This window comes from Puntigrus tetrazona, chromosome 3, assembly GCF_018831695.1.
Source record: "Puntigrus tetrazona isolate hp1 chromosome 3, ASM1883169v1, whole genome shotgun sequence".
Lineage (NCBI taxonomy): Eukaryota > Metazoa > Chordata > Actinopteri > Cypriniformes > Cyprinidae > Puntigrus > Puntigrus tetrazona.
This window is the reverse complement of record NC_056701.1, coordinates 3,585,876-3,607,900: the sequence shown is the minus strand read 5'-3', so window position 1 is coordinate 3,607,900 and position 22,025 is coordinate 3,585,876. Positions and strand designations below refer to the sequence as shown.

Genomic DNA, 22,025 nt, shown 5'->3' with positions numbered 1-22,025 from the left:
CGTTTTCGCGCTCGGGACGCTTGAACGAACGAGTCGGGGTTTTTTTTTTTTTTTTCGTGACCTCCATACCCAAAACACACGCTGACGGCGCTGAGGATCATGGGAGAATCCGGGACTGCGGACGTAGACGGGCGTAAAACGCGGAGTGGATTTCAGCGGGACTTTAACTCTAGGCTTAGTGGCGTGTAACAACGCGAACTAGGTTATTAGAATAAATCATATGGACAGTGAGCTAAATCCATGATTTGTTATGTCCAGCACACATTATTCTCAATTATAAACATCAGCTTTTGGCGACATTTTTAAAAGCACGATCTTTTGGCGAGATCGCGGCACGTTATAATTCATAAAGCAATTAATATGCACAGGGAAAAAATTAAAATAATCATTTTAATCACAACATTCTAAACTGTTATGTATATTAATTAAACTACCTCAGTATTCTATATTCAGTAGTATATTGCACATGAGATATTTAGTATTTTTTATGCTAGACTTTCATTTACGTTTACGTTTAGTATGCATTTATCCAAAGTGACTTAAAAATGAGGATAATATGAAAGAGCTATGACTTAAGTCTGAGTTACCGTAAAGTGTTTTTTTTTTTTTATTATTATTATTATATATATAAATTAAAAAAAGAGCTACTTAGAGACCTTTTTTAAAGAAAGAAAGAAAATAAGTTGCTTTTTTAGTTATTTTATGCCTACATGCATAGAACAGAATAGAAAAAGCCAGTGAATAGAATATAAAGCGAATGCAATGCAAGTCTTAAATGGTAAAGCGTTGCTTTTGTTTTTATTTGCGATTGCCGGATTTTCACTGCATTATTTTTCTTCGATAATTTATCATTGCCGTAATATTATAAAGCCGTTTCACGTCCATGACAAATCTCCAGTCCAGCGTTGACAACTCTCCACACACATGCGTGTTGAGGCACAGCGCAACCGACCTTCAATCCGTCTGGTCTCCCATAGGCCTCGTTTCATTGGTCGCAGTTGAATTACCGCATCCCCTAGCGCGCCGCCGATTGGCCCGCGTGCCTGTCAATCACAGCGCCCCCTTCGCCGGCGCGCTTTGATTGGCTAAGGCCCCCTTCCCTTTCTCTGTGCGGTGAATCGCGGCGGTGGGTCGAGTCGCCGCCGCTGATGCTGGTGTCTCCGGTCGGGCACGTTTAACGTTTCACCACCCCTTCATATTTTTCCCCCCATTCATATATATCGTGCCCCGCTCCGTGCGCGCGGAAAGATAACGATGGCAGCGGTGGCCCGCCTGGAGGGCCGCGAGTTTGAGTACGTGATGAAGAAGCGCTCGGTGACGGTGGGTCGGAACTCGTCGCAGGGCTCGGTGGACGTGAGCATGGGCCACTCGAGCTTCATCTCCCGCCGGCACCTGGAGATCTTCACCGCCGCCGCCGAGGACACGGGCTCGGGAGAGTTCTACCTGCGCTGTCTGGGCAAAAACGGGGTGTTCGTGGACGGGGTGTTCCTGCGGCGGGGGGCGCCACCCCTGCAGCTGCCGCGAGTGTGAGTTATTATAACCTTCATCCTCTCCGCGCTCCTCATCTTCGCTGTTATTGTTGTTGTTGTTGTGATGCGGCCGCACCGGGAGCACGTGCTGGTGTCCTTATGTTGCACGTTTTTTTTTTTTTTCCTTTCGCTTTCAAAGCGCGCCGTGGGCCGCGTCTCAAACCCCAGTGAGCCGCCTAGCTAGACAGCATTCGCAGGCGTCGTGTTGATGGTCATTGTGTGCGCGTAACGTTTCGAGCGCGTGGAGCGTTTTTGGGGCGTGACAGACGTGGCGAGCGGTTTTTTCTTCTTCCCTTTCTCATCAACAGGGGGCGAGTGCGGCGTTTTTGGACGCGGCGCGCGCGTGCGATATTTTGGTGGGGGGTGTCGTAGGCGCGCGTTGCGTTTTCGGGGGGCGCCGTGGCCGTGCAGGCTTTTGCGGTGAGCGCTTTGGGGCGTTATTGGTGTGAGGATCCGTTTTTGAGCAACAATGGGCGCGCGCGGCGTTTTGGGAGTCTAGGGCAGATGTTGCCGCAATTTAGGTGCGCGCGATCGCGTTTGGGGGTCCATCGCAGATGCCTGCGGCGAATGCAGGTGTGCGCAGCGCATGGGCTTCATCGCAGATGCATAGACCTGGACATCACATGCACAGCAACCACAGGTGCATGCAGCATTTCTTGGGTGTCATAGGCACGTGTTGCAGCCTCTTGGGGTGCGCTGTAGGTGTTTGCAGTGGTTTGGGGTCTTATGGGTGCATGCAATGTGTTTGGCCGTCATCACAGATGCGTACAGCAGCATTTTGGATGCCATAGGTGCATGCAATAATTTGGCGGGTGTCATAGGTCTGTGTTCGGCAACTTTTTGGGTGCATTTTTTGATATGTGCATGTGCTTTTTTTTTGAGCAACAATAGGTGCATGCAACGTTTTCCAGCAATTTTGGGGTGCTTGTGTTTTTGAACAATGGTTGGTGCGTTTTGGGAGGTTTTTTTGGGTTGCTTGCAGGGGTTCGGGGTTTTGTAGGTGCATGCCGTATGTTTGGGCATCATCAGATATGCATGAAGCAGCGCTCGGGATTTCGGGGGTGTCGGGTATGTGCCCACGTGCACGTGAATCGACCTTTCGGGGGGCGTTTGTTGGGACGGTGTAGAGTTTCCCAAACACACGCATGGGTGCATGCAGCGGCACGGTTTTTTGGCCTCTATAGGTGCGTGTGGCACGATAGGGGTTAATGCAGCTGTTTTGTGCAGCACTGAAGATGCATACGGCTCTATTTTTAAGCATCGTAGATGTCTACGGCTCCCTTGGTTTCTACTTTACGTGTATATTCACACGCGCACATAAGCTGTTATGTTTGTCAGAAATGTGCCTGAAAGAAAGAACTGCGTTTTGTTAAGAACTAATGAGTGTTGTTTTGTCTCGCTTGGAGCGAAAACGCACTGAGATGGTGCGACTGTGTTAACTAAGAGTTATAGCACGCTCTTAAAGGAACGCTCCACCACAGGCTCGTTCTCCAACTCACCCTAAACAGTCCAGTTTTACCGTCTTTGAATCCATTCGGATGATCTCCAGTAGCACTTTTAGCATAGCTTAGCATAAAGCATTGAATCGGATTAGACCGTTAGCGCCCCGACCAAAACGTTTCGATTATTTTTAAAACTATAGTTACATCTCGTACTGAGACCGATGGAAATGTAACCAGGAGCTACAATCTGTATTGCTAAAAGCGCTATATAAGCGTAAACGTTTTAATCATCTAATACCAATCGTCTTTATTTGTTGCTTTGGATGGTGATGAGAAGAACCAAGCTACTTTTTGCTGTGCCTTTTGGTGAAATGGTCGTCTACAACTTCTCGTTTTATTGCAAAATGCGTCTTTTTAGGGCAAGCAGTGTGTTGGGAAGCTGGAAAGTTAGCCTGTTTTCAGACACTCAAAAGTCAGTGGCGCAGGTTTTCTGTCAGCTGTTTCTATTTTGGTTGTTTGTTTGTCTTGAAGATGTCGGACATCTGGACGTGTTGACATTATCCTGAAGTCGACCTTTGGATGGTGCCTTATCTGCTCTGAATGCCTGATTTGTTTCAAGTCTCTTAAGGCGCGCTTCCCGACGCTTTTTCGCCGTAGATTTGTCACTAAATCACGGCTGCAGTGCACACTTATCCCTTCGTGTGACCCGCATATCTCAATATAACAACAAATCTGTCGCACCCTTCAATGCCGGCCTTGAAAGCGGTTTCTCCGCGCGGCCGTTTTCCGCCCCGCAGATCTTTCTGAGGAATTCGGGTTCAAAAAGGCACGCCGCTTCGAGATGTTCGTCTTTATAGGCGGTATAGACTGACGTTTGACTGATTAGCGCTTTCTAAATAGGGACGCATGTTTGTTTGTGTCGTCTGGAGTCGTGGAGAGGTTCTCTGATGTCTTTGCTCTGATAGACGCCAGGTGGCTTCAGAAAATGTAAATGGGGTTTTTTATAGCCAGCGTCTCTCTTTAAAGCCAGAGCTCTATAAAAACTTACCGCTAAAGTGCCTGCAAACGTGTATTTTCATAAATGTATTTGGAACAATGTTGCTGACCAGGAGTGTTTCGATCGGTTCATGGTCGTTTTCTAAATCTGGCCGTCCCCTTGTTAGTGGAGCACGTGTTTGTCCTCATTTAGTCGTTTGGAACGCACCCGTCATAGGGAGTGATGTCATTTCCTCTTTATGCTTAGCTGGGATGTTGCCGTGACAACGAACGCAGCTCGGTGAGCGTCAGCAAATGCCGCCGAGGGACAACGTAGTTTTTTTTTAAAATTATTATTTTTCATTATTATGCATTGTCATCAATAAAAAGACGTTTATGATCACGTTCGTTGTCGCAGGAACATCCCTACACAAACATAAGGAGGAAATGACATCGTTCAGTAAGTCCAAGTCTCCACTAACAAGGGGACAAGAATCACTTTGATTTGGAAAATGCCCATGAACCATTCGATACACTATATGTTTGTCATTATAGTGGATTTTCAGAACAATATAAAGTTGGTTATAATTTATGTATAAAATGTATCATTTCATAATGTTTATTTACATTTTTTAAAATGCAAAATTAATTAGCAAATTATTTTTTCTTTCTTTTCTTTTCCTTAATCATCCAAATTTGGCAAAATTACATGACCACTCCATTTTTTTATTTTTTTTTATTATTTTTTTTTCAACTTTTACCCAAAGTGATTTAAAGGGCTAGTTCACCCATTTACTAAAACTTAGGTTTTGGGGTTTTTTTGCTTTATAACACCATAAAGGTTTTTAAGAATACTGGTAGCCAAACAGCTGACGGTAGCCATTGACTTGCATAGTATGCAGATAAATTACTGTAGAAGTCGATGGGTACCGTCACCAACATTCTTCAGAACATCTACTTTTGTCTTTTAGAGGCAGAAAAAAATTCATGTGGAACTGGTACAAAATGAACATTTTTGGTGGTAACTTTTACTGTAAAGTACATTCAGATATGTTTGTTATATCTAAGTTGATTTCCCTGGGAATCGAACCCATGACCTAAGCATTGCTTGGCTTCTAATAGAGTACTTCTATGATGTCTGCACTAAAAAGGCTCGCAACGTGAGTTTGTTTTTAAAAGCCGGTCCTTAACCAGCAGTTTTGCGTGTCTTTAAAGTTGCTCGTGCGTCGGATGTTGTGCTAATGAGACTGCCACTTCTCTGAAGATTAGAAAAGAGCCGAGTCCTCGTACTGTAATTAGCAAGAAATCAATCCGTCGCACCCGCTGAGACGCGCGCAGGACGTCCAGATGGTTTGCACGGACTGTAACGGACGCTGCGTTTGAGGTAGAGACGCTTTGAGTTACAATATCGATCAAGAAGCTAAAGAGCATTTAATTAGTGCAGGGTTTAGCTCTCCGTCAGCACGAAGAGCCGCTGACGTCGTGACGAGCAAGCGACAGAAACCACGCCGCTTTTCCAGTTGTTGGGGAAAATCTGTGTAACGGATTCAGCGACGAAAAGCATCCTCATTTAGATCCGTTCTTCATCACGTGATCGCGCTGCTATTGGTTCGTAATGCGCCATAAAAGACTGCGCTAAACAAATGCACCTTGGCTGAACCCAGAGAAAGCCAACCGCTGACCTTCTGAGGGAGCTAGCCAGCTGGAAGTCCACCGATCACATCTTCCAATTATCGACCGGTTTTCTAGGGGTTTGAATTTTTGGGGGTGTTATATGGATTTCATTTTTGCCTTACGTGTTTAAATCGACTGGACAGCCAGATCGATAATTGGTTTATTCCTTTCATTAAAGTTAAAGGAGCTTTTTTTGAAAGGGAAAATAGGAAATGGTTGTAATTTCTTTAATTTGTAATGAAATTACAAATTAAATTATGTAATTTCTTTAAATAATTTATTTATTAAATAAATAATAAATTATTTTAATAAATAAATTAAATATTTAATTATTTAAATATTTAATGAATATATATATATATATATATATATATATATATGTGTGTGTGTGTGTGTGTGTGTGTGTATGTGTGTGTGTGTGTGTATATTTATAAATGGGCAATGCTTCTAAAACATCCTTTTTAGCAGGTTTGATGTTTTTTCCTTCTGACAGAGAAAGCATTATTTTTGATGAAACAGCTCTTGAGAATTTAAAAAAAATGGCAGTAAAAATCGACTAAAATATTTTCCGCACCAATTATCATTTATGTAAAAACAATTATAACAAACGTCAATTTATTTTCACACGCACACAATTTATATTTTTAGCATATTGTTATACATTTAAACATTAAAGTCATTAATTTGCTATTTTTTTGTTTTATTTTGGTCAGTCTTGGTCCTGTTTTTAAGTCTAAGCCTGGGTTTATTGTCTGTAGACGAGGCTAACGCTGGAAGAGTGAGTCAGGTTTTAATATCCGCTATAAAACAGCATAGTGACTTTTTTCCTGTTATAAGGCAGTGAGTCACAGGGAATGAGCTTGTTTCTGTCTGGAAAGTGTTAGGGTTTTTTTTTTTTTTTTGCTTTGGTCCGTCTTTGAGCCAATGACGTAATCTCGTTTCAGACTCGGTTCGGTTCTCTTTCTCTGCTGTGCGCACAGAGACTTGTGAAGCTGAACATATTTCAAGTGTTTATGAAATATTCCTCATTACAGATGAATAATAATAATAACTTTTCCTTGGTGTGCGTTTGGTGTGGTGTGCGTTTGCAAAAAAACTAAGTTTTCTGTCCAGTCACCTTTTATATGCACAGATTTATAAAATAATAATAAATGCAGATTATTTCTATGCAGCTCCGGAGTAATACAATGATTGCAAACTTAATCATATTTTATCATAAAGCAGCTCCACAAGGCAATAGTCAACTCGCATTATTCAGAAAAAAATCAGTTTTTTGTTGATTTCAGTTTGGGTCAGTTATAAAACAGCTTTGCAAAAATATTTAATAGGGTATTCGTTTATTTTTTGTAAAACTGCAAGTATTGTAGAAAAAAAAACATGAATTTAAAGGTCTATCATAAATGTAATATTTGGGTAAACATGCATTTTGTGTAAAGTTGTTTTGAAGAAAAAATAATTAAATGATTATTTAGTAAGTGTGTTATTTATTGGGTAAACATGTTTTCTGAAAAATGATCCAGTATGTTTATTATTATTTTGGGGTAAAATGTGTTTTCTGACGTGTTTTCTGTTAAAAATATATTTAAAAAGTGTTATTTTGGCGTGTAAACGTGATTATTATTATTATTATTATTATTATTATTATTATTTTTTATAAATAAGGTTTGAAACAAATTCAAATTAATTAAAAATGATTTAGTAAGTTTATTGTTTTTGGTGGATTTTGTAACAAATTGGAATTAAAAACCATTTCGTTTTATATTTTGAAATAAACATTCATTTTCTGTAAAGCTGAAAAAAAGAGTTTAATTGGAAAAGATTGGGTAAGTGGGAAATAGACGGGATAGGTGAAGTTTCTTCACTCTCATTGTGTCTTGTTGAACTGGGTTTGTAAAGAGTGGAAGGCTTGGCTTGATTCCTGGGCTTTAAAGGAATTGTTCGCCCCAAAATGAAAACTGCAGTTCCAAGCCTCTATGAAATTGTTCTGTAGACTGTTTTGGTCTCCATTGACTTCCACGGTAGGGGGGAAAATACAATGGAAGTCAATGGTGACCCAAAACAGCCTCCTTTAAGTGTTGAGCGGTGCAGATGCTCCCTCAATACTGGAATACCTTCACTGCCATTAAAGTGAAAACATTGGCTGTTTTACTACACTCAAAGCTGGACCTCTTCTGTGCTGAAATCCAATCGGGAAAAGCGTTTACTTTTTTACTTTTCAGCCACTGTGTTTTTGGGATGTTACCGAGAAATAGCAAAGTTTGGATAAACCACGCTTCCTGCGCGAGATCTGTGGAGCACTTTTGTAGAAACTGTTCTGGTGTTTTGTGTGTAACATGCAAGGAGATATGCAGGAACAAGTCTGTTCGGGTTACACACACACACACACACACACACACCACCCACAGGGAGGAATGTGAGGGCTTGAGATCCCAGCATTCCTGTTTTTAAAGAGCGCCTCGTCGTTGCCATGACAGGATTGTGCTCGGAATGGCCGCCTGGAGGAGAAACACATTTAACATTCAATCCTGAATAATCTAATTACAATTTGCATGAAGGGAACAATTGTTGGAGATCTGACAAAGACAGCTGGCAAAGTTTGAGGGTTTATTGAAAGGGTTTCGTATACGAGGATAATTATTTAGCTTCGTTAAAAACCAGTACCTTTAGTTTTTCATGAATCGTTTCAGTTTTTTACGTTTGTAAACGAGTTGTGTGGGAATTAACAGCTGAGCATCAGTGCGATAATGCACGTAATTGTTTTATTTTTTAAAAAAATTCAAGATATTTTTACGAAACCCTTTCTCGCTGTATTGAAAGTCCAGATGACCAAAGCTCCAAAAAGGGTTTCTGTAGATCTGTAAAATCTTAAAAAATTAGAGATGCACAATAATACATTCTTGTTGTTATCCAATATGCCTATATTTTTCAAACGATTTTGGCCGATACCTAGAAAATAAACCATTTATTTTAATTTTTTTTAATTGTATACATTCTGAACGTCTTTAAAAGCTCCTTATATTTAAGGTTTTTATATATCTTGTTTTTTTTAAAATACTTGCACTGAAAACAAAACCGTACAAAACGCGATCGCTCTTTGGTATTGAAATCAGAGATTAAAAAGTAATGGAGATAAGTTGGAATTAGTATTTATAATAAGTGTTTTGCCGTATGTCTCATTTTGCGTTTAGAGAGATCGTGTTCCCTTCCGTTTATTCCTTGGGACTTTTTAAAGACCTTCATTAAGATATTGATGAGACCGGCGTTACTCTTTGAGGAACATTAAGATACTTTTAACAAATCCTCATAAGTTTGTCGCTCTATTTTTATGTTTTTGAATCTTGAAGTTTCGGTTTTGTGGATTTTGAACGTAGAGGCAGAAAAGTTGCATATAAAATGGTTCAAAGATCAACCAAAGGCTTATTGGCTGGGATTGACGTTAGGGTGAATAAATGTTCTTGTCAACTGGTTGTATTGTATTGTCTAAGTTTTTTAATTTTTTCAATCAATTTAGTTGTTTAGTTGTACGGGAAAGGAATCTCTATAAATTCCTCTGGCATGTAGAACATCAAACGCTGGTTGGACGAGAGAAGAATTCTGTTTTCCTCAACATGACCTCGAGGAACGGACTCGTCCCTCCAGTGAAGTCCAGCAGATGTTGTTGATAAAAGTTCCCGGTCTGCTGTGCATCTGAATGGAGCTTCAGTTCTGTCGTCACGCAGCCAGTGTGCAGATGTTTTACTCGAGCACACATCATAAGGCCAGATCATGTGCTGTTCTTATCGCATGTCTTGTTGAATGTGGAAAATGTTGCTTTTTTGTGTATAAGCCAATTGTTTGTTGTAGTTTGTGTGCCACATTTTACTTCAGGACCTAATCGAGAGCAGATTTGCTCCCTATTGCTGTTTACAATAAGGTTTCAGTTACGTTAAATGAATAATTTTTCTACAAAATTGAGGAGTATTAGAAGCAACACGTCCTTTTAAATGCACACACATGTAATAAATCATCATCAATTATCATCAAACATCTAAAAGACTTTATATTTTTAGCTTTATTGCCCAGTCCTATTGGCATGCAGTTACAGTAGTAAAAAAGCATTTGGACATTTACTAGAATTGTAAACTAAACACTTTAAAAAGGTACTTTTTAACAGTTTAATCAAATAAACAACGAACGGATGCCAAATCAATAGCTGTTAGCTTTAGTTAGTGAACTAACATGAACAAACCAGGGTTATTATACTTTACGATAAAAAAAATGCTTAAAAATTGCTTAATTGCTTAAACTTTAACTAAAATAAATGCATGCCACAATGTTTTCGACATGATGCTACCATTTTCTTTGTACAAAGATATTCTCATAGCTTCATTACGTTACGGTTGAACCACCAATGGTAGAGGGACTTAACAGCGCATTAACTAGTCAACATTAACTAGTGTTAATGCCGGTGTGGTTTTTGGTTGTGAAAACCAAATTTGATGAAATTAATTAGAAAATTTGTTTAACGAAAGTTACAACTACTGTTGTTAACTAATAAGTTCAAATAGGAGTTTGGAAAAAATAAGTAAAAAAATTAATCAAATAAGACCATTGGTTTAATAGATATGCAAAACGTTAGTTTTGTTGAAATTGTCCTGAATCTAATTAATGTTGGTTACCAAATTTTTGGTCATTTCTATAATCAAATGTCGTTTAAATTGACAACCGAGTAATGGATTAATCATTAACCTTAATACGGCAAAATGCATCTATCGCAGTGGCACTCAAAACACCAGCTTCCTCATCCAAACCATAAGGGTTTTAAGTCTTTAAAAAAAACACAACAATCCTGATTTAGTACATCATCGCAATGTTTCCTGGATTTGAAATAAATGGATCCCAACCGTAAGTACGGCGCGTGGGGCTGTGACGGTCAGTGATCCACTTCCAAAACCGCTGGCAGTTCACGTGAGTGTTCACAAAGCTTTATTAATAGAAATAATTGGTTATAATAATCGGGACCATGCTTTTGCATTCATGCCCGTTTGCTGCATGTTCACAAATTAATTAAATATTTCTTTCTTTTCCCTAATCCTCTGTGGATCACCCCGTAGAATTGCAGGTGTGTTTTATTTGTTGTTCAGTTGCAATCAACATTTTCGAATTTCTTGCTGTGGTAAACAAGCGGGGAAATGTAATATTTTCGTGATTTATGAATTAAGAGTTCTTTAGTATCTCTTAATGCATGCATTTGTTAAATCTTTTGTCTAAGGAAAAGTTAAAGAAAGATGGGCGGTAGCCACAAATACTGTCTTAGAAAGGAATGAAGAAGTTTTAGGAATCTGTCATGTACGCGTCTGCAGCCCTGTCAAAGCAAAGTGCCCGATAGGCAACACTTATCTAGAGTAATTATAATCAAATTTGACTTATTACTAGATTTCAATACAAAATAACTTTGTATTGGATCTGTTTTAATGCATTCGCTTTAAGCATAGTTTGTACATAAGCTATTTTTTTTTATAACATCCAGTCCTTTCACAGTCGTTTGCTTATCGTCTTAATTAATTGATCATTGATTGGTCTTTGACATTGCTAGTTTTAAAGGTGCTGTATGTAGGATTAACACTAAGGTAATGCAGTCCAAATACAAAATATTGGAGACTTTTTGGGGTTTTTTTTGGTTTTTTTCAATCGACCCCTCCTGCTCAGACTTTACCCACACGCACGTTGCCAGATTCACATTTTTAAAGCGGAATAACAGACTGTCGCACTGTTTTCCAGAAAAACAAGTACGTTAACTTAGCATGTTCTTTTAAATATCTGCAAACATACTATGGCATTTTTGTGCTTTAGCAGAGTCAAAATCCTACATATAGCACCTTTTAAATAAAGAAAACTACAAATGATGCATAAAAATGACAGAAAAATAGAAATTATCCAAAGGTACAAACAAAGCTTTCAACCAGTCACAAAAACTTGTTTTGTTTTAACCCAAATCGCCTACTCTGCTTTTAAAGAACACTAAAATTGATCAAAATGAAATAGTGTCATAAGCAAAAAAAAAAACTGATTTAAGATCAGCATCGTTTTTCTCACGGCATTAGTTTCTTAAAGTCTGTTCCGGATGTTGGCTGTAACTTGACTCGGGATGCTGTTAATTCCAGACACGTACGAATGCCGTCTCTGTTCCTGAACGAAGGCAGGATAAAATCCTCCTTTCATTTGTTGGTGAATAAGCAGGATTGGGTATAATTGAAGACGCTGGGCGTGATTGGTGTGCATGTGTGCCAGCCTGCGTGCCAGGGCTGCGGGGGCCTGGCGCAAAGTTTAGTACAAGGTTTGGCACAGAAACACCTCGCCGAGTGCCAACCATATGGACCGTGACATCGGAGTGGAGAGGCTGGCCCTCGTCCATCACGGAGGAAAATCTCTGAACCCCTTTTAAGGGAACGCTTGTGTTCTTTAAGAAATGTACCAGTTTTGATGCGTTTTCTTTCTCTTTTGGTTAAATGTCGTCTTTCTGCAGCAGTGTCAAGAATTCATAACTTGCAAAAACGTAAAGCAATATTTAAGATAACTGAGAAAGACAAGAAGAGTAAATGCATTTTGTTATAATAATTTTTGGAAGAATTATTGGGAAAAAAAAAAAAAAATGTTATTTTAGTTTGCAGTGGAATGAGTCAACAAACTGATTCAAATCAATTGATTCACCAATTCATTTGCTTAAAAAATGTAAAAATCCATGTTTCTTAAATTTATTTATTAAAATGTATGTATATGCTGCTGTTTGTTGCTATATTGTTGCATAGAAGTTACATTTTAATTGGTTGTAATGCAGTGCTTCATGATTAACATTTGCTAAAATAACTGTGTGAGCTGTGTTCATGTGTTAGGAGGTGAAGTGACTTGTTTACTGTGAGGGCTGCTAGTGTTGACACTTAATATTACAAGGGCTGTTTAATTTTACCATCACTTGGAGATCTACTTATACTCCTGGGCTTTATTGCCACGGTAGCGTTACTCCAAAGAAAACTTCAGTTTGAAGCATGTTAAGTGTTTACATGCATTTAATAAACCGATTACACTTATTGACTTGCATGTACAAACATTATAAACTGAGAGTTTCTGCATGCAAAAGCAACCTTTAATGTGTTTGTTCACTGGGATTCATTTGTAAAACCTGAGCTGAATGCATTTCTGTGTTAAGTGTTTGTACAAACTTTCATGTATGCATTGATGATTTCAGACCCCTCTTTAAATGTTAAACGCCCTGCCCTCTTCTGTGCCTTAAACACTCCACCCATGTGTTTTGGAAGCGTGAAGCTTTGTTTTGGCCGCAGATCTTGTTCTTGGATTCATGTTGATGCCTGTTCGATTCATAACGATTTTTTCTCTAAAGTTGCATAATGGCTTTCTCTCTCTCTCTTTCTCAGGTGCACGTTTCGGTTCCCCAGTACGAACATCAAGATCACGTTCACTGCGCTGGCGAGCGTCAAGCGTGAGAAGCAGGAACCGGAGTCTCCAGTGAAAGCAGTTCAGCCACAGATCTCCCCTTTAACCATTAACATCCCAGATAACATTGCTCACCTCATGAGCCCTCTGCCCTCGCCCACCGGCACAATCAGGTACAAACACATCAACACCAACACACACCATCGTGTGCAAACATGTAATTATCAACATATGCAAAATCATGTGCAAACACAGACTTACCAACACACACCATCAGGTACAAACACATCATCACCATCAGATACACACGCATCATCGCCAACACACACCATCAGATACACACGCATCATCGCCAACACACACCATCAGATACACACGCATCATCGCCAACACACACCATCAGATACAAACGCATCATCGCCAACACACACCATCAGATACACACGCATCATCGCCAACACACACCATCAGATACACACGCGCATCGCCGCCAACACACACCATCAGATACACACGCATCATCGCCAACACACACCATCAGATACACACGCATCATCGCCAACACACACCATCAGATAGAAACGCATCATCGCCAACACACACCATCAGATACACACGCATCATCGCCAACACACACCATCAGATACACACGCATCATCGCCAACACACACCATCAGATACACACGCATCATCGCCAACACACACCATCAGATACACACGCATCATCGCCAACACACACCATCAGATACAAACGCATCATCGCCAACACACACCATCAGATACACACGCATCATCGCCAACACACACCATCAGATACACACGCATCATCGCCAACACACACCATCAGATACAAACGCATCATCGCCAACACACACCATCAGATACACACGCATCATCGCCAACACACACCATCAGATACACACGCATCATCGCCAACACACACCATCAGATACACACGCATCATCGCCAACACACACCATCAGATACAAACGCATCATCGCCAACACACACCATCAGATACAAACGCATCATCGCCAACACACACCATCAGATACACACGCATCATTGCCAACACACACACACCATCCGGTGCTATCACAGAATTACTAACACACATCAACAACAGTGTTTTCTTTTGTTTTTTTTATAGAAACATTACTGGTTTAATAAGATAATTTACATAGCAGAATGATGTAATGCTTTCTTGTTTTGTTTTGATTTTTAAAGATCAAGTGCATTTGTAAGAGAAGCTGTGACGTCCTAGTCCATTTTGAGTTGGTGATTTTTGTGTTTGAGTTTGAATTGCAGCTGCAGCTGTGTCCTTTATGGGCTACTTTGATTTGATTGATTTAATTGAGTTTGGCCTCTGCACAAATGAGGCAGTTTCCTGTTCTGCATAGAAAATGCGGTCCATCTGTTTCCATCGCTCTATTTCAGATGATGGTTTTGGAGTGTTTGGTAATGCATTTCTCTGTCGTTTGTTTCTGTCAGCGCTGCTAACTCGTGTCCGTCCAGTCCGCGCGGTGCTGGATCGTCCGGTTACAGACTGGGCCGGATCGTGCCTGACCTGCAGCTCATGAATGATAACTCTCAGTCCGAGAACGACAAAGAAGCATCAGAAGGAGACAGTCCAAAGGTGACTAACTTCCTAGATCTCACGCTATCACAGATGCGATAACCAGAGGCATCAATAATACCAGCCAAAAGACAGGAATTAAGATGTTTTGGAATTAAATCTTGTATTGCTTACCAAGGTTACGTTTATTTGATTTAAAATATGGTAAAAACCATGGTAAAGATCACCATATTAGATTTGATTTTATATTGTTTCTGAAGGATCATGTGACACTGAAGACTGGAGTAGTGATGCTAATCAGCTAATCTACAGCTACTTTATATTGTAATATTTCACTGTAATTATATATTGTAATATTTAAATGTTCTGTATTTGTTGAAAGACTTTAAAAACTTTAACATTTTTGTTCTAAAACGCACTCCACAAACTGTTAATAGAATGTAAATGACGTCAAATCCTCTAAAACTCTGTCTCTTTTTCTGTAGGATGACTCCAAACCTCCGTACTCGTACGCTCAGTTGATCGTTCAGGCGATAACGATGGCACAGGACAAGCAGCTAACACTAAACGGCATCTACACACACATCACCAAGAACTACCCCTACTACAGGACAGCAGATAAAGGCTGGCAGGTCAGTACATCAGAGCAGCTGAAGATGGTGCTGTTTGAACTAAACTGACTCCCTGAGAAAGGAGTTCGAGGAAATCAGACATCCATATGAAATGTGAGAAACGTGATGGCCCTCTCTTTGGCGCTCTGAGGATTTATTCATTTATTTATTCATTTTTAGTCATTTTTAAGTATTAAAAAAAGTCATTGAACCATAACATAAGGGATTCATTCACAATCGCTGGGGAGACTGAGACACTGAATCCATTCAAATTATTCCAATTTTTTTCTCCCAAGTTTTTGTTGTTGATTTTTGAATGATTCTGAAAAAAAAACTCTTTTTTTTGAACAGCAAAAAAATATTGTGATTCTCAATTTATCAAGAATAATACAGCTGTAGTATGAAAAGTTTACAATCATTTAGGATTTTTCTTTTTTTAATTTGTCTTTTACATTTTTTACATCATTTTTAGTCAATTCTTACATTCTTCACCTGTTTGTGATTTAAACTAAAAGCACTTTATAAATAATTTTTAACTTCAGTATTTCTATATTTTGTATAATTTAGACTTAGATATAAAATTTTAGACTTTTCTTATCATATAATTTCATATTTTTATTTGTGTGTGTGTATGTGTGTGTATATGTGTGTATATGTGTATATATGTGTGTGTGTGTATGTGTACATATGTGTGTATATATGTATGTGTGTGTGTGTGTATATATATATATGTATGTATATATATATGTATATGTATGTATATATATATGTATATGTATGTGTATATATATGTATATATATATATATATATGTATATATATATATATATATGTATATATATGTACATGTATATGTGTATGTATATGTATAATATTCATTTATATATTGTTACTTTCTTATTTTTTCTAGTTGGTTATATAAATAACAAAATTACAAAAACAGTTACTTACTTTGTCACTCTATACATCAGTGGATGAAGATGTCGTTTGACAGTATGAATGAATGTTGTGTTTCAGAACTCGATTCGTCATAATCTGTCCCTGAATCGGTACTTCATCAAAGTCCCGCGCTCACAGGAAGAGCCGGGCAAGGGCTCATTCTGGAGGATAGACCCATCATCTGAGAGCAAACTGGTGGAGCAGGCATTCAGGAAACGCCGGCCGCGGGGCGTCCCGTGCTTCAGGACCCCTCTGGGACCCCTCTCATCTAGGTCAGAGTCACAGCACTGACCTCTAAACATATGATCTTATGCTCATATTCTTATGAAAACCGTTTCCTCAGTGTGTTTGTGGAAACGTTTTGTTTTTCAGGACTCTTTGAATAGCAAGTTCAAAAGAGCAGCAGTAAAAACTACAGATTTCTATTTCAAATTACTGTCCCCTAGTCATATGTCGATACCAACTTTTCATGTTGCGATTAATTGCTAATGCTTTTATCACGGTATGCAGTATTATCACAGTATTGTAATTTAATAGCAAGAAAATGTTGTCATAATACACTATAACAGAACTTTTTTCTTCTAACAAAATGCATGAATATTTAAATACAATAAAGCAATGCACAAAAAATGTTTAAAGTTAAATAAAGTTACATAAGAGTGTGCGTTTACTAGTTACAGCAGTGCATTTAACCAGTTAGTGGGAAAAGTGTAAAATGCAATCGAATTTAATGCATTCTTGCTTAATAGTATTTTTTTTTACTTTCATTACATACCACTTGAAAGTTTGGTTTGACGTGTTGGTCTCTGATGACAGGAGTGCCCCGGCGTCGCCCAATCACTCGGGCGTTCTCTCCGCCCACTCCAGCGGTGTGCAGACTCCCGACAGCCTATCACGGGAAGGCTCGCCTGTTCCCATGGAGCCAGAGCCCGCCTCTGCCCCGCCCCCTGCTGCTGCTCCCGCCACTGCCGTCCAACCCAAACTAGCTGTGATTCAAGAGGCCCGTTTTACCCAAAACACCACAGGTACTCATGATCACACATGAATAAATGATATTGGTGTGATTTGTAATTCATTTTCATTTTAATCCTATATCAAAATAATCCGATTATCGGCATCTATCACAATCTGTGTATATTAGTCTACAATACATATGATTTAATTGAGCTTTTTATATGGACCTTAAGAATATGCGTCTGTGTGTGTGTGTGTGTGTGTGTGTGTGTGTGTGTGTGTGTGTGTGTGTGTGTGTGTGTACAGTATATTACACACACATATGTATATACACCGATTATCGGTATCAGTCCAAATATCCACAATAATGTATACTAGTTTACAGTAATATGGTAGATTACTTACATAGATTATTATATTATATTTTGGGTTTGTTTTCTTGTAATGGGCCTTAACAAAAATAATTGCAGATTATCGGCAGGGTTATCATCATATTTAATCCATAAAACCTTTTTGTTATTTCAAATAAAATGTAATTTAATCAAATTTAAAGCTAAAATGTTAAATCCGTACCATTTTTTTTTAAATTGTATATGTATATGATAACGGAATCCATTTTGCCTTTACTACAGTACATCTGTAAGTGTTTATATTCTGACTATTTAGACTGGTGCAGGTGGATTATTTGAAATATGGATTAAATCTATAGAATAGGATATCGGTGATATTAAAATAGCCCTGCTTATCTGTATCAGTCTGAATGTGTGTGTGCGCCAATACTGCATCGATCACATGACGTCAGTAAGTGTGTGCTTGTTCTCCCTCCCAGCGTCTCCCATCACCACTCAGCCGGTTCTGATTGCGGTCCAGCGTCCGTTAACGCAGACGATCAAACCCGTCACGTACGCTGTGGCGGCCCCGGTCACGTCCTCCTCGTCTGCGCAGCCGCTGATGCAGACGGTGCACGTGGTGCACCAGATCCCCGCGGTGGCCGTCAGCGCCGTGGGCGGGGCCAACCTGCAGCCCGCCATCAAAAAGGAAACGCTGGAGAACGGAGAGGAGGTCAAAGGTGAGCGATGGCTTCAGGTTTGGCTTTCTTCGGACGATGTCAGCGACCAAACGTGTTCTGTCTCTCTTTAGTGAAGGTAGAGTCGGTTCCCGGCATCACTCACGGCTCTATAGGCTCAGCCAGTAGGATCATTCAAAGCAGCTCTGCAGCCACGACCCTCCAGACGGTTACCATAGTGCAACAAGCCCCATTGGGCCAGCACCAACTGCCAATCAAAACCATCACCCAGAATGGCACTCATGTAGTGCCCATTGCCACGGCGATACAGAGCCAGGCTAACGCAGGTATTCATGCACACATCTATTATCAATAACTTTCTCTTCTTTCTAATCATCTTCTTTTTTTGGTCGTTCCCCCTCATTTCGTGACTAAAGAAGTCATTAAAGTTGGTGGACGTCATGGGTATTGCAGAATTCAAAATGACATTTCTATATTCACTCTACATTTGCATGTTTTTAAGGCTTGAGGCTTGAACTTTTGAACGTGAAGAAATTATAACGCTTATGATTTACATAAATGACTTATTTAAATATATATTTTAGTGCTGTAAAATAAATCACAAAAAAACATATTTAACACACACAAGTTTTTGAGACATTTTATTTTTATTTTATTGTGTATGTGTGTATGTGTATATATATATATATATATATATATATATATATATATATATATATATATATATATATATATATATATATAATATATTTATTTATTTATTTTTACAACTCTTGCTAATCCTTCGACGCAAAACGTAAAATAATTTTTAATGTTAAAGAAAGCCGAAAACAAAAAATCTTGAATTTTTAAAGAGAGTCAAAATTATTGTAAATTAATGAAATATTATTTAGCACGGCTCAAGGCTTAAACTCTGGGAAGTGAGAAAATTGTGTATATAAAAAAAAAATGGAGAAATTTATTTAAAAAAAAGTTTAATAATTATGAAATCCGAACTGTTTAAACTGAAAGAGTTGCGCTCACTGAACTTAAAATATATGAGTGCCTCTGTTTTCTCTCAAGATGCACACCTCTAATAGTAGTAAAGTCAAGATAATAAAAAGGAGTTAAATCCTAATTATTGCTATTATCTTAACAGTGAAGACAGGAAGAGACGGAGTAATTTTACTACCGCAAAGTCATAATTAAGTTTTTTAACAAAAATGTCAAACCCCAATGCTCAAGATTTAACTCTTGAAAGTATACTTATTCATTTTGCGGCTATTTTACAGTAGTCGTATTAATGTCATAATTTCTAAGACGGAGCTGTGTTGTTTAATAATAACGTCTCGGTGTCTTTGTCCAGTGTCGAGTCCGTTACACATGTTGGCCACTCACGCCTCGGCGTCCGCCTCCCTCCCCATGAAGAGGCAGAACGGAGAGAACGGGAGCGAGCCGCCGGAGAGCAAGCGGTTGAAAACCGAGGACGAAGAGCACGAAGTCAACACTGACCCCAACGGAACCGCCGCGGACACAAACTCCACCAACCAGCACAACTAGTCACCCGTTAACCACCACCGATCTCCCTCCCCTTTTCTCTGGTTTTCTCTTTTTCCGTTTTCTCGTTCTCATCACGGTTTCTCTTCCATCCAGCAGCTCACTGTGCCAAAACCCAAGGCCCGGGCAGTTACTCCTTTTGAAGCAAAAAAAAAAAAAAAAAAAAAACGTACAAGACCATCCGTTACTGTCGTTTTCCGCAGCAACCCTTCTGCCCGGTTTTCCTTTTTTCTCATTCGAACGCTTGATTGAACAAAACTCGCACCTCGAAACTCGAGAGCAACTGCCATCTGGTCCGTAACCGGGCGTTTTATTAGACTTTCACAGATGTTGGAGGCGTTCGATCGGCTCGGGAGTCGCGGTGGTTTTTAGCGGCTCGCGGACAGAATTGGAAAGAAGGATGCGACGAGCGATGCCCTCCGGACGCGATCCTCCGCGGACTCCGAAAAGGATTCTAGAAGCTCCGGAACTGGCGTGTTCCTCGCGGCGGGCTGAGAATTCCAGAACTCCCGCTCGCGGAATCCGGGGTTTTTTTGGGCCGCTGACAACGGAACACGGGCTTCGATCCAACATTCCAAAGTTTGGCAGTCCGCTTACGGAGGGGGGGAAAAGCCAAGAGGATGTCCTGGAATGGAATTACACACCATGAACCACAAATAGGTCGTTGTCTTTTTTTTTTTTTCTTCTTCTTCTTCTTTTTTAAATAGTGCATACTAGGGCTGTACGTGGAGCCAAAGGGATCAAAATATTCCGAAACACATCAGATATTCCTAAACTTTCGGCAGCTAGCCTGACAGCATCCCCCACAATCCCCTGCAGCCGTTGTAGTGGATAATATGCAGTATTTTGTCGTTCATACATGGAGCGTAGGATCTGGGCGTGTTTTCATTTATAGAGACGTTTTAAAAAGTAATAATAACAATATATATATAAGCAGCAGCAGCAGCATATGAGCAGAAGAGGACATGGGACGTCCGGACTGTGTCTGTTTTCTGTTTTGTTAAACTAAGCGTAGTTTCTTTTCTAAGATGGATAAAAATGTATCAGTGGAGTATTTCCTTCCTATGTTTTTCCTTTTTTCCGTGTTATTTTTAAACCTGAGCAAAACTGGCTTTGTTACACTGACATATTTTCATACAGATGCTCGAGAGGACGCGTCGTTTCCATACGTAGTCGAACTGTTTTCATCCAGCTTGCATGTAAGGGACTAGAAGAACATACCTGAGCCGTTGAAATCAACATGTAATCCACAAAAACAAACAAAAAAACCACCACCAACAGCAACGACAGCAGCAGCAAGATACGAGAAACCGCTTTGAATCAGACCAGACCTGCACTTGATCAGACGGTTTACTTTTTTCCCCGTTTCCTTTCCGTTTCGTTCCCTTTTCTTTTTAGGCTGTATTGGTGTAGGCCGATTCTGTCTGCTTAATGATTTTGATCCTGGTCAGGCCGGTGTGTCTGACGGATTATATGTGTTTCAAACAAAAGCAAAAAAAATATGATTGATGTTTGTTCTGCTTCAGTGGGTCAATGCTTTTTTTTTATAAATTAATTTAAAACCTTACGCTTGCGATTTGTTCTTGTTTTTCTTCCATTCAACGTACACATTCAAAGGTTTAATTTTTTTTTTGTTTTTAGCTCGCCATGGCTGAATTTATTTTGTAAAAATATTGTGAAATATTATTACGATTTAAATGACTCCAAACATGATGCTTCGGAAATTGATCTAACAATTGATCTAAACTTTAACACTGACAATATTAATATTTTCAGTGTTAAAAATTGATTTTTCTTGCTTAAAAGGTTCTCATAATAATCTTTTTAGGGCTGTTTTAGCTCACACGAGATTCTATGTTCCCCAGTTTATTTGTGCCACTGATAAGATCCATATATCCATACACAAGTTTCAGATTGGTTGATGAGGTTTTACTTTAAACTCCTCAGATGACCACTGTGTGGCGCTGGTGTGTAAGCGTTCAAAAGCAGTTAAGTGGCATTATTCAAACGGCTTCTGATATTGTATGCATGTGTGAGAAAGGTACGTCTCGACTCCCGTCGTCCTACAGATGCAGCATTAATGTGGTCTAGATTTATTTTTTTAATGCACACAACGAAAATAGTTCAACCTTAAACCTCTCTTCATGAGATGGATCTCTAGAGAATACGGATCTCTTTAACGTACTGCTAGTAAAGATGATTTGATTGACCTCTACGCCCCTCCTGAGAGGCTCGTCCTCTCCTTGTTGAGTTTTGACCTCTTTACGAGCTGAACGTGCAAGATGGCGTCTAGACGCGCGTCGTCTATACGGCCCGAGGTTTGGTGCTAATC

The 22,025-nt window shown here is 39.5% G+C and overlaps 1 protein-coding gene across 1 annotated transcript; it reads left to right on the top strand.

The window, feature by feature from the left end:
- Positions 1-772: 772 nt before the first annotated feature.
- foxk2b (forkhead box K2b) lies at positions 773-21,260 on the top strand. Its single transcript, XM_043234886.1, has 9 exons — positions 773-1,526; positions 13,033-13,224; positions 14,543-14,687; positions 15,113-15,259; positions 16,255-16,448; positions 16,993-17,201; positions 17,960-18,199; positions 18,271-18,483; positions 19,503-21,260. Exons 1-9 carry the CDS (start codon positions 1,255-1,257, stop codon positions 19,694-19,696), a joined length of 1,806 nt encoding a protein of 601 aa, XP_043090821.1. The 5' UTR covers positions 773-1,254; the 3' UTR covers positions 19,697-21,260.
- The last annotated feature ends 765 nt before the right edge of the window (positions 21,261-22,025 follow it).

Coding starts and splice junctions, on each gene's coding strand:
- foxk2b (XM_043234886.1), top strand. CDS start 1,255: ATGGCAGCGGTGGCCCGCCTGGAGGGCCGCGAGTTTGAGTACGTGATG. Junction 14,688..15,112: donor CAGAAGGAGACAGTCCAAAG/GTGACTAACTTC, acceptor CTTTTTCTGTAG/GATGACTCCAAACCTCCGTA. Junction 17,202..17,959: donor TTTTACCCAAAACACCACAG/GTACTCATGATC, acceptor TCTCCCTCCCAG/CGTCTCCCATCACCACTCAG.